This window comes from Artemia franciscana, chromosome 1 (assembly GCF_032884065.1).
Source record: "Artemia franciscana chromosome 1, ASM3288406v1, whole genome shotgun sequence".
Classification (NCBI taxonomy): domain Eukaryota; kingdom Metazoa; phylum Arthropoda; class Branchiopoda; order Anostraca; family Artemiidae; genus Artemia; species Artemia franciscana.
Window position 1 is genome coordinate 57,590,464 of NC_088863.1, and position 19,508 is coordinate 57,609,971.

At 34.7% G+C, this 19,508-nt stretch overlaps 1 protein-coding gene across 1 annotated transcript in view; it reads right to left on the reverse strand.

Moving 5' to 3' along the window:
• Positions 1 to 19,201, reverse strand: part of LOC136034992 (chitinase-like protein 3) — a 38,690-nt gene extending 19,489 nt beyond the window's left edge. Inside the window, exons 1-3 of the mRNA XM_065716599.1 lie at positions 19,054 to 19,201; positions 9,772 to 9,835; positions 3,749 to 3,925 (exon numbers count right to left, since the gene is read on the reverse strand). Coding sequence (XP_065572671.1) covers positions 3,749 to 3,925; positions 9,772 to 9,835; positions 19,054 to 19,056 — 244 coding nt within the window. The 5' untranslated portion in view covers positions 19,057 to 19,201. The remainder of the gene's footprint in view (positions 1 to 3,748; positions 3,926 to 9,771; positions 9,836 to 19,053) is intronic.
• Positions 19,202 to 19,508: the final 307 nt, after the last annotated feature.

Sequence of the window (19,508 nt, forward strand, 5' to 3'; positions counted from 1 at the left end):
CGCATTTTTCTAATGATTGCCCTTGGGCTTTATTTATGGTAATTGCTAATCGAATATTCCCTGTGTCCCCGTTGTCATTTATATATCCCCCATGTGCCCTTCCGGCGTCCCCGTTGTAGTTGTGTCCCTGTGTCCCGGTCGTCATTTATATTCCCTGTGTCCCGGTCGTCATTTGTGTCCCGGTGTCACGGTCTGTAATTTCTCTTTGAGTGTCCCGGTCATCATTTATATTCCCTGTGTCCCGCTTGATATTTGTGTCCCGGTGTCCCGGTCTGTAATTTCTCTTTGAGTGTCCCGGTCGTCATTTATATTCCTAGAGTCACGGTGTCCTGGTCTGTAACATTCGACAATAGATCAATTGTGTTGTAACTTTGTTCACGATCCCATTCTACTCATGTAGAAATAGAAGCAGTACGATTAGGTGAAAGAATTCCAAAATGCTTGAGAAGTTTGTTTGAATAGATAAGCACAAATCTTCAATCATAACTAAAGTGCAGTTATAAATTTTCGTTTGTAAAGTCCAAAGTCATATCTGACCTTTCTAGCCGTACTCGGTGGAGTATATTCTCGGCCATTTGCGATTTGTATTTCTCCCATAAGTCTGCAGGAGATGAAGGAGAGCAACTTTTGCTGGAAGACACGGGCCGTAATGTCATGTCTATGAACCGGCGATTGTCCAGGATGTAAAAGCTGTTGTATCTAATCCCAAGATGGATTATATATAAATGTAATAAATGACGAATCATTAATCTATAGGCATAATATTTCATTGGGCTGCATGTCTTATCCATTTCTTTGTTAGTGGCTGGATTTATCAATTTAATATTAAAGTGATAGCCGTCGGCTCCATCCCAAAAAATGATAGGATATTGTAGGGCATCATAGCATCGATGAGTTTAATAAAAACTTCTCTTTGAAACGCCTTCTTATATACTTATAATGACGTCATATACAAAGCTTTTGACGTCATATACAAATCACCGACCATAACGATTGCCACTTCGTTGATTCGTTGATAGTTTTGAACAGAAGCACTAAATTATTATTTATGTAGAAAAGATGTTGCAACTGAGAAACGATAGTCCTTTCAACGTCATTTTTTTTTTATCATCGGTATCACTTTCAAGTTGTTTGGTTTGTTTTACCTTGACTTGTCTTTCGTCACTATGAAATTCATATCGCCGAACCTTTGTTTTTTTAACTAAAATCTGGTAGTCATTGATGACCTTATCCAAGTCAAAATCTCAAACCCAATCCTCATCACTCTCATTGTCAGTTTTGATACGTTTTGACTCTCGCTGTCCAGGTTGTTTCAGGTTGCTCTTTTGATTCCTCGGCACGCTTTCTTTTGGTGATTTCTCTTTAAGACGCAAGCCTGTTTTCACGCTGTTGTTGTGATTCCTCGGCACGCTTTCTTTTCATACTTTCTCTATTAGCCGCAAGCCTGTTTTCACGCTGTTGTTGTGATTCCTCGACACGCTTTCTTTTCTTACTTTTTCTATTAGCCGCAAGCTTTTTGGCATTAGCTCTTTGAGCAGCTTCCTCGGCTGTTTCTTCTGCCATTGTAGGTTCTTCTGTCATTTTAAGATCTATATTAAAAATTTCTCTTTGATGTTGTGATTCCTCGGCACGCTTTCTTTTCATACTTTCTCCATTAGCTGCAAGCTTGTTTTCAAGCTGTTGTTGTGATTCCTCGGCACGCTTTCTTTTCTTACCTTCTCTATTAGCCGCAAGCCTTTTGGCATTAGCTCTTTGAGCAGCTTCCTCGGCTGTTTCTTCTGCCATTATAGGTTCTTCTGTCATTTTAAGATCTATATTAAAAATTTCTCTTTGAAAGGCCTTCTTATATACTTATAATGACGTCATATACAAAGCCTTTGACGTCATAACAAACATGACGTCAGTCGACAAACAACTTCATGACGGCATAACGCTCAATCCTTATAATAACGTCAGTTGACAGACATGACGTCAGTCGACACACAAACATGACCTCAGTCGCCACACAAACAACTTATTTTGATATATATAAATTTTACAAATCACAAGCAGCCCAGTGACGCTTTTCAAAACTTTCTTTCTAATACTGTCACATAACAATCGTTTCCTTATTACAACAATTTTGACATAAGAAATGAAGCCATATTGAGTTTAAGATTCTTAGGTTTAATAAAAGATTATAGGATTGAACACCAAATTTCTTGCAAGGGACAATTTTATAGTTTACATATCAGCTTGTTTTTAGTTTCAGTTTCGTTTGATGCTCAGTTTACGAGCTGATACGTATCTGATAGTATACTTAGCATACAAATAGTATAAGGAGCTCATAAGCATACTTAGGCAATAGCGAAATTAAATAAAAGCTTGGATGGCTAATACTTGGAAAAAGGTGATTTCATATAGAACAAAACTTAAAAATCACTGTTTCATCCAGTTTTTTTTCACTCCATTCCGTTCATTTAATTCTGCTGCTGAAAATTCACGTTCCAATTACAGATACAGTAACCATATTACTGCAACAGTTTTGATTTCATACGCTTCACTTTTTCCTTTCTTGTTAACGACTGTTTCCAAATATTTTTTTTTTTTTTTGTAATCCTACGACTCAGTGCTGAGGGGTCACCGATCCCTTTTCCTGAATCAACTGATCATGCAGCCTGAATCCAAGAGGCCTGAGTGAAAGAACGATCTATTTCATATGTTTTTTCGTTAAAAAGATTGATTTGATACCATTAGTGTGTTTTTATGAAACCGTCGTCAACATTTTTTTTTTTTTTTTTTTTTTTTTTTTTTTTTTTTTTTTTTTTTTTTTTTTTTTTTTTTTTTTTTTTTTAGCCAGTCATCGTGTTTCACTAATCCAGCTAATAATGTTATGAAGGACAGAGACAAAGAGGCAAAATAACCCCTTATTTTTGCCCTTATTTGTATCTACCTGTTGTTCAAGGGGACATCCAGCATTTTTTTTGGGGGGGGGGGAATGCAATAGAAAAAAATTTAAAGATCACAAAGTTGTATAAATGAGTTTTGTGTTCCCTAAGTTGAAAATTGTATATTCAATTTCCAAAAGGTAAATTCAATTATTTTGAAGATGCTCTAATTTTTTTTGACTAACTACTATAATTACCATGGTTGAAGCACCATATAACCTTGTTTCATTGTAAAAATTCGTAAGTATCTTGTCATCGTCGTTATCCCAAATGGTAAACAAATATACTAATAATTGTCCTCTAATTTGGCTGGTTGTGAGTTTTACCGCTGACGGACACTTTTAGGAAGAGTAATGGAGTAAAGAAATCTGACAATTAAAAAGTCAGCCGAGATCTGTAATTTAGAATAGCTTCAAGGCTATGGATGAATCAGAAGAAGAAAATAATGAGAAAAATCTGCACGAATCCTTTCGCACTTAGTAACTTAACCCCAGATTTGACAGATTGATGTTATGAATCATACATGAAGCCCCTAATCTAATATTCAACATTGCTTTCAAATTACAGTTTGCTTGGTTAAAAAAAATTATACATATACAAATTGCTCACTAGGCTATAAAGTATTCAAGGGGGGCATTCCTTACTTCCAAAACTTCGACAGAATCAATCCATTTGATTCTCATTTCTAACATATAACTGTACAAATATATCCGGTAATTTCCATTTAAACACATGAACTTACATAATATCTGATTGGGTACTACCCTAAGCTACATCCTCGGTGGTATAAGGATTGGGGTTAGCAGGAGGATTTGACTTACCAGAGTTAACATGAACTTTTCCACTGTCCAATAGTGTAGCTCCTTCAATAACTAAGTGTGAGCACAAGCAAGGTTCAGTCGAAACCAATGGTTCATAGCCCGAATAATAGCATAGTAAAACTTTTGAGCCAAAATTAGGTTGACAGGAATATTGACCATTTTCTGTTTCATTGGAACCTATAAAAAACACAAAGAGAATTTTTGAAAGCAATTGAGTCTTTCTTTGGTAATATATGATAATAAAGACACAGTTGTTTAACTCTTAGACTAGTTTGAAAGCTCTTACATATCACGATCAAAACATGTCGAACTCCATCACAAAATCACGGGAAAACTTTTAACTGTGACTAATTACAACTGCGGCTGTTTGTATTGTGACTATTATTGTGAATACTTGTCACTGCGGCAACTTGTAATTGTAACAACTTATAACTGTGACTTCTTGCGACTGCGACTGTAACTACTAACGACTGTTAATAATTGTGACTGCAATTACTTGTTACTACCTGTGACTCCAACTTCGAATATTTGCGACTGCGAGTGCAAACTTTTGGGACCCTGACAGCTTGCTACAGTGAGTACCCTACTAATACTACTACGATTACCAGTGTGACTCTGACTATTGCTTATAATTTTGCAACTACTGGCACTGCCACTACTACAGCTACTATTTCTAATACAAATGTCAAACCAGAAGAAAATAAATTAACTCCATCGGTGGTCGAAATGGCAAATAGACGCAATATCTAAGTATCAGAATAGGAGAATAAGTTGAAACTGTCAACCAAAGTTTAGGGGATGTAAAATTAAATCTAAAAACATGTTTTCTATCTAGATTGCTAAAAAAAAATCTGTTCAATATCCAAAGAACAGCTAAGAGTTTTGCTTTGGAACTGTCAGGGCATATTATTTGGGATGTTCGACTAAACCAAAGACGATGCGTGGATCCAAGGTTGTCAAAGGGTGTATTTGCAGTATTAAATAAAAAGTCCAGTTTATTCGGTTGAAATTAAAGGGGCTTGACCAGGTGTATGTTGAACTGAATTAAAAGAAACTATGTTCATTCAGGCCGTCAAAAAGACGTATATGCATTACCTCAGGAACGGCTTAAAGGTCTAACTTGAAACTTTCAGGATATATTGAGAGGATATTAAATTGAACAAAAAGACTGTATGTGCATCCGGATTTTCAAAAACAATTGCCTGAAGTATTTCTGGAAAGGCAAAGATAATTAAGTGAAGACTCTCAGGACATGTTCAAGGGTATGTTGAACTAGCTCTAATCAAACTGTTTGCGATCAAGTTTGCGAGATGGGTTAGTCTGCGACAACTCAGGAACACCTAAGGGAATGATGCAGAAATTTTTGAGGGTTGTTGAATCGGGGTGGTTAATTAACTTTTATGCATACTTAAGATTACTAGATTTTATTGATCAGAATCAGAGCCGTTCCTAAGGTTGGTAGCAATTAAGAAAACCGATTAAAGCCCTCCCCTCCTGTCGACTGAAATATAAGCAAAAAACGCCGAATCAAATCGAAAAGTTGAAACAGAGTGGGCAGTTCCCCAGCTGCGACCCCCCGAAAGTCATGGCGCCCAGGGCAACTGCCTCGGTTGCCCCCCCCCCTTAGGAACGGCTCTGGTCCAAATGGCTTCAGTCCTATAGAAGCCCAAAGATAATGCGGATTTTTCAATCCATTCGTTTGAATAGTATTCCACGTTCCCACACATCCAAAATTCTTCGGCAAGGCTAATTTTAAGATTTATTTCAAAAGTTATGTCCAATATATAAATAAAAAGCAAAATCTGGATTTTCTAGGGGATGAAAGTCTTACAAATATTCCTTTAGTCAACCAAAAGAAAAAAACTTTTAATTAAAAAAGAACATAAATTAATTAAAAAATACTTTCTCCACAAAAAAAATTCTTCATAGTTTACTTTGAAGTAAAATTGAGAGGGAATAGTCAATCCGGACTTGTCCCAGTTAAAGATAGGAACGGGGACACAATTAGTTATAAGGAAAGAGTTAAAGCGAGATGGGCGGATAAGCTTTATAGACTATGAGCAAGCGTTTGATTCTGTTGATAGAAGAGCTTTAGCAAATGTGTTATCCTTATATGGCATACCAGACAAATGCATTAAAGTGATTAGTGCTATGAACGAGAATAATACTGCTGCGGTTAAGGTAGACAATGAGGTAGCAACTGGTTTTGTATTAAATAAGGGATTAAGTAAGGTTATGTTCTATCCCCCTCTATATGGATCCTTTTGATGGACTTTGTCTTAAGGAGCATACGAAAGGCAATGGGAGACCAAGGAATCAAATGGGTGAAAAACTCTCCTGGACTTAGATTATGCTGGATGATTTAAGAATGCTAGATCAAAGTGTGAGCAAAGGGAATGAACTTTTAGAGGTTTAATGAGTTCAGGGTGCTAGAATAGGTTTGAAAATTAATGTTAAGAAAAATAAGTCACTAAGGTTATGAATAAGTCAAGATGAAAAGGAGACACTGGGTAAAGAAAGATTGGTCAGATGGGTGACTTCACTTACCTTGGTAGTATTATTAGTAAAGACGGTGGGAGCGATGAAGATATTAAAAGTAGAATTGCCAAGGCTCAGGGTGTTTTATACAGTTAAAAAAAAGTTTGGAAGAATAGGAAGATACTTTTATAACCAAGATGCAAATATTGGAAGGTACGTTGATGACAATGGTCAAATATGGCTCTGAAGCATGGGCGCTCCGAAAAGCGGATGAAGATTTACTAGATGTTTTTCAAAGAAATTGCCTATGGATTATTCTGGGTAACCAGCTACCTGACCGTATTTAAAACAGTAGGCTTTACAAAAAATGTGGTTCAATCCCGCTTTCTAGGGATATAACGAAAGAAAGGTTGAAATGGCTAGGAAACGATCTGCTGGTGAAGGATGACAAATTGCCGAAGATTGTCATTTTCGGTCAACCATGTAGGGCTAAACGGAAAGCAGGTCCTCCCCGTCTGGGATGGGAGGAAATCATAGAGAAAAATATAAAGGAAATGGGAACTTCCTGGGAGGGTGTAAAGAGGGAGGCTTTGAATAGATTAGGATGGAGGAGGAGTGTGCGTAGCTTTATTGGCTTCAGGTGGCTTGGTGCTGCGATGAGTTGTTAGTAGTAGTAGTAGTAGTAGTAGTAGTAGTAGTTAATTAGTACAACTAATTAAAGCGTAAACTCTGTGCTTTAAGTAATTGTACTTCAAATGATCTTTCACACGCCGTTCACTAGGTCAAGATTGCCAGATTGTCGCAAAACTGTACTTTAGAAGTGACTTGCATGCTTGAGCAAATCAAAAGACGGTGTATGCACAAGATTTTTCAAATCTTTTATAATATCCTGGGAATATATTGGAACTGTGAGGGAGTATTCGAATGTCAAGGAGATTTATAATAGTAGTGTGGGTAGGGTAGATATGGGTAGATCAAAAAACGTTAAGTGCATTGTCGTCTTAAAAAGAACATGTTGCATCTTTTGAGGCTGGGGGAATAGAGTAGAAAATTTCAGTCATTATTTGAATGGATGGAATACGGGAATATTGGGAGAGGAAAATTAAATCTATTCTTGGGGGAGAGGAAAGGCCTTTACACTATGAGGTCCTACGAGACTTTTATAATTTGTGCACGGTTAAGCAGCTAGATAGATCAAAAGTCACCATAAGCTATGACTTTTGCAATATGGCGTATATGAAATATTTCAGGAACGAGTTAGGGTTTTAAATTGACACTTAAGAGATTTTCTTTAGGGGAGGGGGCTGAACAAGTGGACGCCGAATTATTGCTTAAGGGAAGGTGTAAAGCTATGTGAAAAGACACTACATACATCCATGTTATCAAAATAATTTATATGTAATATATAAAATTAGGAACCGATATTGATGGCTTGAGGAGTTGAGCTAAAACTTCTTGGGAATACCGTAAATTGGTAATAATATTTGAAAAATCAAGTAAAATGAGAAAAAAAAACGGGACAATTCTCTTGGAAAATATTGACCCCATCAAGTATATACACAGGATGGTGGAAATTACGTAAGTAGCTCCCTCCCAAAGTCTCAATATTTTCATAGTTTTTCATTTAGTTTATTTACGTTTCATTGAAGATTGATATAATAATTGTCCGAACTAAGAAAACCTAAATCAGGAAACAAATTTGGTTGTATGTCCTATTTTTATTTTGACTTTTAAACAACAGAAAAATGCTGCTTTTAATAAATGACTTTAAAGTGCACTAATTTAATCAAAGAAGCACTTATAGCTAAATATAACACAAAATTTTCTTTAAGAACAGACGATCAATTAATATTTCCAGATATTTAAGTTTGTCAACAATGAGGTCAGGATAGCTATAGCCCTGTATAAGGCCAAGAGCAATGCAAATTTTCAGTACATCTGATTGATTCCTAATCCCAATTCATCCAAAATTCTATAGTAAGGAATACAATTAAACTATTTTGCAACGATTTTGCCCAAATATAAATAGGAAATCAAAATCTTAAACTTTATGCAGAATAACAAAAAAAAAACAATAATAATAAAAATAGTGTTCGTTAAAACAAAGTGTTCGACAATAAAATAATAGTGCTTGTAAAGTTATGTTAAAACATTTATAAAGTGCAGCATATTGTTACAAAAGTTTAAATGACGGGCCCTACAAAATCTTGTGATTTTGGGTGATGTCTGGTTTGAGTTTGGCTGGAATCAAAATAAATATTTCTTTATCACTTTAAGTACACCAAAAGACAATAGGCTTGCCATTATGTTTAAAAGTTAATTAGATCACACCCATATTTATCAACGATTTAATTTTTTTATTCTTGACAGTTTCACCCACAACGTTGAAGACTTTATTTATTTTTACCCGTATGAGTACTCTAATGAAATAAAATATTTTAACCGGATTATCGGGTAGAATAATTGACTCAAATATACCCTATCCAACTCGCCGTCAAATTTTGTAATGGTAAAGCTATCTTAGCATGATTTCAATTTTATACTCTGGATTTATGGAATCGGCATTTCCGGATTTATGGAACTGTGATTCTAATTCAATTGTGAAATTCTATATAACTTTTACGAACAGGTAGTACACTAAGAGAATTTTAAACTGACAAGCAAGATGAAAAAAGAAATGTTAAAAATTCAATGAGTTCAATGAGCAGTTGCCTTTGTGAATTTCATAAAAAAAACTTACGCGTCATGATTAATAGTTCTTTGAAAAGTTTTTTGTTTACACCATCATATCAATATATATCTGCGCAAGAAGCCCGTGAATACAATTGTAATATTGACCTACAATCACAACTAGACCTGATTTTGCAAAAAAAAAGAAAAGAAAAGCAGAGATATTTGGAATTGTAGAATTTGTACATGGGCACATAATACGAGATAAATTATTTCGAAATATGATTTTGGATTTTTTCTTAAGTAGATTTTGCTGAAGCCAAGTTTCCCCAACAAGCTAAGCTTTCTCTGGTTTGTAGCTTTTTGGTGCTTGTAAATATAAATTACTTTTTGAAATGAATAAAGTTGATTGACCGAAAAGCCTGTGAACAGGAAAATATATGAGCTATGGCACCATCTAAAAAATAAAACCAGTGTCAGTTCTAGCTTCAGTTGAAGCTGAAAACAAATTTAACTCTGATTGAACAAGAAAATTTCCTTTACATGTGATAAAATTTTGCAAAGATGATGGTGAGTTTGCCCTTCGATGACGGTTTTGAATTTTGATGATGGTTTTTGAATTATGTGAGTTACATGAGCTGTGGAGTTATACAGTTTATGCAGCACAACAGCCTTACAAAAGCCTAAAATGATTATGCAGTTAATATAATTCAAAATAATCAAATGAACAACCCAATAGTTGGAAAATTGGATATATTCGTTAGTGTCACCCACACTATTTGAGCCTGGAATTATATTATTTAAAATAAAGTATGGATCACGGCACTCTTATATTCTTGAAAAAGTATAGACATAATGATAATATAAAGCTTTACCTTTGATCATCTGCACCTTCCAAAGGAGCAAGACATAGAAGAACATTAGTTCTCTTGAAGCAAACTGAAAAAAAAAATATATAAAACTCGAGCGTGTTGCGAAAAGGAATGAAAAGCCTATCTTAAAAAAAGAGTTTGAGCGCAGTGTTTGAGCAGTCGCACCAAGATCTTCACGATCTTCACGTGAATAGCAAACTTTGAGTGATCACGTCATAATCATGATCTTGATGAGCGACAGGCTGGATAACACTAGGGTTACCTTTGAACGAATCAATTTCTTAATGTCAAAGCGCATAAAAAGCGCTGAGAAAAGCTTATGAAAAGGGCTTATGCCGGTATTGCCCCTCACTCAGACTAATCTATATTAGCTTTTTCTTCAATTATCCATGGCTATTAACTTTTTATTCACAGTCCATCCACAAACTTGATTCTAATTCAAATTCTGGAAAAGGCTACATTTTCTTGAAGTTTGACAGGAAGATTGCTTTTGGCACAGGATGCAATATACAGTACTGTAAATATACTATATATTAGCATAAAGAGCAAGGTGTTGAGGAGGAACCCTTTTATATGCGGAATAGTTTCTGTTGGTTTTAAGTTTTAATGTCGCTCCTTACGTTCAGCTGAAAAAAAAAACTTTCTTTTTTGTAACTGCGGTAACTAAAAAACTTTCTTTTTTATTTGACTTCTTATCATTTTTCAAATAATGCAGAGAATTCTATAACACACAAGGATTTTTGAAGGCCGTGTAGTGAAACTAATTCATCAAGAAGTAATAAAAAGAATTTTTAAATAAGTTTATAATGTAAATGAACTTGTTGATCTTGAATTTTCCAACTTTCTATGTGCCTTTAATTGTGTGTTTGTTTTTTTTCCTAGTTCCAGCCATAGCTAGAAACCTAGTAAGAGATGACCACGTCCAATACTAAGAAATATAATAACCCATAACTCCTAAAAATAGAGTCGGCTCAAAACAAGAAATACACTATTTGAACCGCCTTGTCCGAAACCCCTGTATAGGAAACTTACCGTCCCATGGCTTGAGCAACAAGGGAAATATATTTTTTACAGTCAAGAACTCTAATATTCTGTTATATGATATATCTGTCATTATATACGAATTGTTTGATTGGATGAACTGATTTTAAAATACTCAAACATGACTTGCTTAGCTTTCTAAAGCTGGCATTATAATATAGTTCAAAATACAAAGAAATGAATCTTAAAATGACAAACAGGTCAAAGGCCAAATAAAGAAAAGCGAAGAGAATAAAAAATCAAACGAATATTTCGTCCGTATGAAACAAGGTGCTTTCACAGTGAAAGAAAAAGACAACTAGAATCTAAAACTAAAATATATAAATAGAAAATATATGTAAAACTAAAACAGACTAACTACAATATGTAATAAACAATTACTCACATATACAATTGCCAGCAACCTTCATTAAACTAGAATCAGTTATTTTCTCGTTTAGTAAAGATAACTGGCAATTGTATGTATGAGCAACTAGTAGTCTGTTTTAGTTTTATATATATTTTTTAAGTTTTAGATTCTTTTTTTCTCTACGCTGAAGACGCCTTGTTTTATAGGGGGTGAAATATTCATTTGATTTTTCTTTCTCTTCGTTTTCTTTTACTGCCTATACACCTGTTTGTCATTTTCAGATTCATTTCTTTGTTTTGTCATGGCTGGCCAATTCGGGTGTAGATCTTTTAATAATTGAAAATTGGTCAGGGTTAGACCAACTAAATGAATTTTGTCGAAAAAGCTTAAAGCTTTAGACCAACTAAATCAATTTTGGGGGAAACACTTTAGTTCCCTCTATATTTTACCACCAGCACCCTAATGTCCAGTGTATTTTGCCATGTGTCATTTTTGTTTTCACTGTGTACCCATAAACTAAACCAATGATGACACCATCCAGAAACAGAAAAACACCCAAGAAATATATAATAAATGTTATTTATTTCCTCACAAAGGAAGAAGGAGAAGGTGGTGAAGCACAAAAGAAGTACCTGTGTTAAAACAAGTTAAGAACTATTTTCTTAACATGCATCCTTCTCAAAAGCCCAAATTCTTTGCTACTAGCATTGGTTCTTACTGAAAAATATAGAAAATACAAATGTATATATATATATATATATATATATATATATATATATATATATATATATATATATATATATATATATATATATATATATATATATATATATATATATATATAAGATAATATTTATTTTCAAAAGACTATCACAAGCTCTATAGAGCCAAATTCGCTTTATATGTCAGTAAAAGCTAAGAAAAAAAAAATTCAAAACAGTACATTAAGTCAAACACTTAAAATTAAAAGGAATTAAAAAAGCAAAATCATCAAAGATAAAGGGCAAATCAGTAAACTTAACACTTAAATTACAAAAACATTGCAGTAAATCAAAAAAGAATAACAAGAGCTAAGAGCTCATATGGCACTTGCGACGAGGCGAGAAGAGCTAAGAGCCAAGAGATCATATGGTATGAGCTCTAACAAAATTATATGAATCAACAGATTGATTTAAAAAGGAAAATAAGAGGCTTAATGGCGGTCAGGATTTAAAATAAGAGCTCTGAGTCACGATGTCCTTCTAAATATCAAAATTCATTAAGATCCGATCACCCACTCGTAAGTTATAAATACCTAATTTTTTCTAATTTTTCCTCTCTCTATTTAGCCCCCCAGATGGTCGAATCTGGGAAAACGACTTTATCAAGTCAAATTGTGCAGCTCCCTGACACGCCTACCAATTTTCATCGTCCTAGCACGTCCAGAAGCACCAAACTCGCCAAATCACCATATTTCGGTACTTGTGTATTATTCAGAACACGCTCAATAAGTGAAATTAGGTTCTCTCACGAAACAAACTACGATGTAGGTACATTTCAATTAAATATTTGGTACTTGTTCATTATTCAATTGATTCAATTCAATTGAGAACACACTCAAAATTTTTTCTGAGAAAATCCCGTTTGATAGCCACAAAGACAAAACTCAATTGAGTTTGCTACGCATAGTGATAGAAGATAGTGTCTGAACATGGATTTTGAAATGAAGATTTGAGATTTGCCAAAGACTGAAAAAGAGGCAATTATATTTTTCCAGGATAAGGGGCTGTTGCCCACAACAAAACAGCGCATCAATGGACGCAACATGACTTTATACTCTTACGAGAAGGAACATTTTTGGAAGTGTAACAATAGGCTATGTTTGAAAAAAGTCAATTTGCATGTAAATACGTGGTTTGCTGACAGTAGAATACTATTTATTACTGCAGTTCGTTTCATTTATTGCTGGGTTTACGAATTGGCAACTGTGGCCTGGTGTGAACGAGAGCTAGGCGTTTCTAAGAAGACAGTTATTGATTGGAATAACTACCTCCGTGAAGTGTGTATGTTTTCTATGCAACAGAAAAACCGCGGGAAAATCTGAGGAATCCATTATAGAGTGGAAATAGATGAATCCTTGTTTACAGAAAGGAAAAATAATGCAGTAAGAATATTACCGCAACAATTGATGTTTCGTGGACTGTGCAAGGACACCGGGGAAAGTTTTTTAGTGGAGGTCCCCGACCGAGGAGCAGTAGCTTTACTCGAACAAATTAAGCTTCACATAGAGCCAGGATCAAGAATCATTTCAGATTGTTGGAAGGGCTTCAACACAACTGAGCTGGAACAAGCAGGTTTCACTCACTTGAAAGTGAACTACAAAAATAATTTTGTCAACCCAGAAACCTGTGCCTCTACCCAAAAAGTAGAGAGAATGTGGGGTTCCGTAAAGTGGCGTAATAAACGGCACCCACGTACATCCCACCATCATTTACAATCATACTTAGCAGAGCACATGTGGCGGGCGGCAGTAAAGTCAGAAGAAAGACCTCCTTTTAATTCGATTCTTAACGACATTTCTGCGTTCTGGGTACATAATTCTAAGTTGTAATTTTACAATTTTCCTAACAAAGTATTATATTTTGATCATATTTTGGTTTATTTCATTAGCTTTATCAAAAGTTTGGGCTATATATTTGCACATTAGTGGAGCGGGATTATATCAAATACCTAACTTAACCCAACCTAACCACCTCTATATATAAAATATTTCATTAAAATGTACCTGCATCGTAGTTTGTTTCACGAAAGAACCTAACTTCACTTATTGAGTATGTCCTGAATAATAAACAAGTACCCTTATTTCATATTACTTTATAGGACGTAAATTAAATAGAAATTAAAGAAATTGATTCCCATTTGATTCCCAACTTAAATTTCCTTTCATGCATAATAGGCCTAATCACTGCTGTTACTAGCCTGATCTATGTATATATATATTTTTTTTTTTTTTCTCCTCAATACCACACTCTTCACGCTATAGTTCTTTAGTACTTTTAAAAGAGATTCTAATTCCAATTAAATTGCCATGAGTTCAGTTATTAAATACTAGCTAAACTTTAGCGTAAAGAGCAAGGTATGGAGGAGGGGGCAACAAACCTAATATACGAAACAAATTCTGTTTGTTTTAAGTTTCAATGTTGCTCCTTCCTTCAGTTATTAAATGTGTTTTTTTATTGAATTTCTTGACCGTATCTAAAATAATGCTCGAAATTCAAATATTCCCTCCATAGAAAATTCGGTCCCAACAAAAACTTACTCAAAGTAAATGTCTTCTCACATAAATTTTCACATATTTTTCGTCGCTGAAAGTGTTCTTGGAAATTTCCCAAGGATGTTTTGAAATCATGTTGGAAATCCCCCTCCTTAGAAACTATTCCTGTCACCATCCCCAATGTATTATTTTACGTCAAAATTTACAACTCTTAAACAAAGTTACAACTCTTAATTTTTTCAGAAAAAAATAGACAATAACAAGTTTTTTAACTGGTTATTCTCTCGATTTCAAGGTGAACGCTCTACCACAAGGCTATTAGATGCACATTGTACCTAGAAATATTACAGGTGAACAATTTCGGCAAATTTCGCAGTTTATATTCCTTTCCTCAGGGGCTGTGGGGGGTTATGTTATCTCCAAAGGATATTTTTTGGACCAAACAACTATTCTGAGCAAAATGGCTATCTCAAAAATTGAATCGGGTGACTTGGGGTGGGGGGGGGGGGTGAGGCTGACTAGCCTCGAACGTTTTTGGGGACTGAAAAGGGCGTTTAATTTTTCAAGTTCCGTCCGAATGACCCCTCTGCCGATCTTCTAGGACTATTGGCTCGACACGATTCCACTTATATCACAGTAATTGTGTAACTTACAGCCCTTTTCCCTGGGAATATGGAGGATCATATCATTACCAAAAGCATAGTTATTTAACCTTTGAACTATGCTGAGAAAAATAACTATCTCAAAATGTTCGTCAAACAACTTTAGGGCTGGGACTCAAGGGAAGAGGTCTAGGTATCCCCCCCAATATTGTTGGTCCTTAAAAGGGGCACTAGAACTTTCAATTCCCGTTTGAGTCGTCCGCCAATTCTCTTGGACCATTCGTTCGATACGATCACCCTTGGGAACTTGGGAAAAAAAACGAAAAAAAACACTCATCCACAAAATACAAAATTCCTCATTTTTGCAGTTAGAAGCTTGAAACCATGACAGTAAGGTTGTCTTATATACTGAATCTGGTGGAGGGATTTTCATTAAGATTCCTTTACTCCCTTTTTTTGAAAATAAGGCAAATTTCCTTTTTTGAATCAGCATAACAAGATTATTCTTTTGGTGTATCTATTGATATACGAATTCCATTCTTTAGAGATTCGGTTACAATTGAACCGTATCACTCCTTACTGCAATTCGTTACTATGAACTATATTAAGCATTTCATGGACAAGATGTTTCATTGTTATAGGCTGTAGTGTTTTGAGCTGCCGAAACAAGAGGCTAATTTTAAGCTACTACGGCACAGGATCATCATCTGAACGAAATAATTTACAGTGTAAAGCAGACCATTTTTTTTTCCTTTTAACGGAAGTCTGGGTCCTAAACTACCTTTCTATTTGGTGTTTTACGGACAAAACTACGGACGGTGTCTTACGGAGCGACCCGGCTCAATAGTAAAAGAAACTCTAAAAAACGGAATTTTGATGCTAAGAGATACATCAAAAGAATCGAATTTTCATGCTGATTCTAAATATATAAGTTTCATTAAATTTAATCTTTGTCATCAAAAGTTATGAGCCTGAGAAAATTTGCCTTATTTTGGAAAATAGGGGGAAACACCCCCTAAAAGTCAAAGAATTGTCACACCATCACATTCAGCATATCAGAGAACCCTATAGAAAAAATTTCAGGCTCCTATCTACAAAAATGTGGAATTTCGTATTTTTTGCCAGAAGACAGATCACGGGTGTGTGTTTATTTGTTTTTTTGTTTGTTTTTATTTCCCAGGGGTCATCGTATCGGCCAAGTGGTCCTATAATCTCGCAAGAGGGCTCATTCTAACAGAAATGAAAAGTCCTAGTGTCCTTTTTAAGTGACCAAAAAAATTGGAGGGTACCTAGACCCCCTCCCACGCTCATTTTTTTCTCAAAGTCAACGAATCAAAATTTTGAGATAGCCATTTTGTTCCGCGTAGTCGAAAACCATAATAAATATGTCTTTGGAATGTCTCACTCCCCCACAGTCCCTGGGGGAGGGGCTGCAAGTTACAAACTTTGTCCAGTGTTTACATACAGTAATGGTTATTGGGAAGTGTACAGACGTTTTCAGGGGGATTTTTTTGGTTTGGGAGTGGGGCTGAGGAGAGGGGGCTATGTGGGAGGATCTTACCTTGGAGGAATATGTCATGGGGGAAGAGAAATTCAGTAAAAAGGGCGCGGGATTTTCTAGCATTAATATAAAAAAAAACAATGAAAAAAAACATGAAAAAGTTTTTTCAACTGAAAGTAAGGAGTAGCATTAAAACTTAAGACGAACAGAGATTATTATGCATATGAGGGGTCCTAAAAATACTTTAGCATAAAGAGCGATGTATTTAGGAGGAGATAAATACCTTGCTCTTTATGCTAAAGTATTTTTAGTAATTTCAACTATTTATTCTGCGGCCTTTCTGATTCAGGGGTCATTCTTAAAGAATTAGGACAAAACTTACGATTTAGTGTAAAGAGCGAGGTATTAACGAGGGTACAAACCCTTCGTATACATAATAAAAATATAGGATTATAAAAGTTTGTTACGTAAGCTAATTCTTAAGTTACGTATATTTTTTACTAATAAAAACGTTCATTAAAAATTAAAAGTTCTAGTTGCCTTTTTAAGTAACCGAAAAATTGGAGGGAAACTAGGCCTCCTTCCCCACCCCTTATATTTCAAAATCGTCTGATCAAAACTAAGAGAAAGCCATTTAGCCAAAAAAAAGAATTAATATACAAATTTCATTTTAACAATTTATGTGCGGAGAGCCAAAACCAAACATGCATTAATTCAAAAACGTTCAGAAATTAAACAAAAAAAAAACTAATTTTTTTTAGCTGAAAGTAAGGAGCGACATTAAAACACGAACAGAAATTACTCCGTATATGAAATGGATTGTCCCCTCCGCAATCCCTCGCTCTTTACGCTAAAGTTTGACTCTTTGCCACAATTCTACTTTTTAAAACAATTAAAAGCTTTAGCGTAAAGAGCGAGGGATTGCGGAGGGGACAACCCATTTCATATACGGAGTAATTTCTGTTCGTTTTAAGTTTTAATGTCGCTTCTTACTTTCAGCTAAAAAATTAGTTTTTTTTTTATTTAATATATATATATAGAGCATATAGAGCGTATGGATACAACTGCTGGCTCACTCAAAGAAAAATCCAGTAATATTTGCCTGCCGTCCTAGATTTTGAAAAAAAAAATTGAGGAATTTCATCAAAAAGTGCCTTGTTTGGGATTTCCATTTAAAGAAATTAAAAAATATAACCCGAGATTTTAAAATATATCTTCCCCCTTCCTTCAGGTGATCTGCCTTCTGGCAAAAAAATACAAAATTCCACATTTTTGTAGATAGGAGCTTGAAACTTCTACAGTAGGGTTCTCTGATACGCTGAATCTAATGGTGTGATTTTCGTTAAGATTCTATGACTTTTAGGGGGTGTTTCCCCCTATTTTCTAAAATAACGCAAATTTTCTCAGGCTCGTAATGTTTGATGGGAAAGACTAAACTTGATGAAACTTGTATATTTAAAATCAGCATTAAAATGCGATTCTTTTGATGTAGCTATTGGTACCAAAATTCAATTTTTTAGAGTTTTGGTTACTATTGAGCCGGGTCGCTCCTTACTACAGTTCGTTACCACGAACTGTTTGATTCGTTACTATGAACTATATTAAGCATTTCATGGACAAGATGTTTCATTGTTACAGGCTGTAGTGTTTTGAGCTGCCGAAACAAGAGGCTAATTTTAAGCTGCTACGGCACAGGATCATCATCTGAACGAAATAATTTCCAATGTAAAGCAGACCATTTTTTTTTCCTTTTAACGGAAGTCTGGGTCCTAAACTACCTTTCTATTTGGTGTTTTACGGACAAACTGTAGAGTAAATCAACCAATAAAAATGCAACAACATTTTTCTTTGTCACCATTAACTTTGTATCTTTTTTTATTCCTCCTTGCGCCAGTCCTCCCATTCTCCCTTTAAGGTTCAAGGTTCAAGGTTCTTTTATTATAACCAATATATACAAAATATTAGGTAACTCAAGGCTGAGAGTATAGCTCGAATGCAAAATATGCAAGAAGTGCAAAATGTTATTTTATTTAGAAAAATGACACTTTTTTGGTTAAAAAAACATTAGTTTTTAAAATGATCCTCTTTCTCGTGACAAATTGTTTTCATCCCTTTTGGAATATCCATCTCTCGACATTTCTCGAATATTCTTATCTCTACAATTCCATTTATTGCTAACTGAAATATTTTCATAGCATATCTGAAGCTTTAAAACTGTTTTTATTAAAATCCATTTTTTGGCTATTAAGTTTTATTTTGTGGCCCTTTTTTCCCATTTTTGTGTCAAAGAAATTTCAAATCATGAAGAATACTCTTAGATTAAATGCTGCTTCTATTGAAATCAATAAAGATAATTCAAGAGAAAAACTTCTAAGCTGCTTCTTCACTCTAAAGTGGAAAAAATCCAGTGTCACAGCTTCACTTTCAAAACGAATATACTAGTCTGACATCCTTACCTAAATCAATAAAGTAGGCTAAAGCACAACTATAAAATAATCAACAACGGACGCAGAAAAACATGCAACTTTTGATCTCATACCATTGTGCTCTATTTAAAATTCCTGCTTTTGACAATACATAAAGCGATTTTTTTATTGTCAATCGATCCAATTTCCTCCACTTTAAGCCAACGACTAAACAATGCTCTTTTTATTTGGTTACGCTGAACTTGATACTTCGCGACCTTGCAATAATACTCTAAAAAATATGACACGCGGCAATATAAACGCATGCAGAGCGCTTTATATTGAAGTCCACTATGATACACCCAGCGAAGCATAAGGGGAACGCTCTTTATATCTGGAATCAATTTGACCCTTTGAGTCCTTGTACAAATTCTAGATTGACATATTGATATTTTAACATCATCTTTTGCTGTACTTGGCAAATGAAGTTCGTATATTTTCAAATAACCAAAAATGGTCTTAATTCTTAAACTAATTAGTTTACATTATTAGAGGAATTTCTGCGTAAAAATTTCATCCTGTTGGTTTG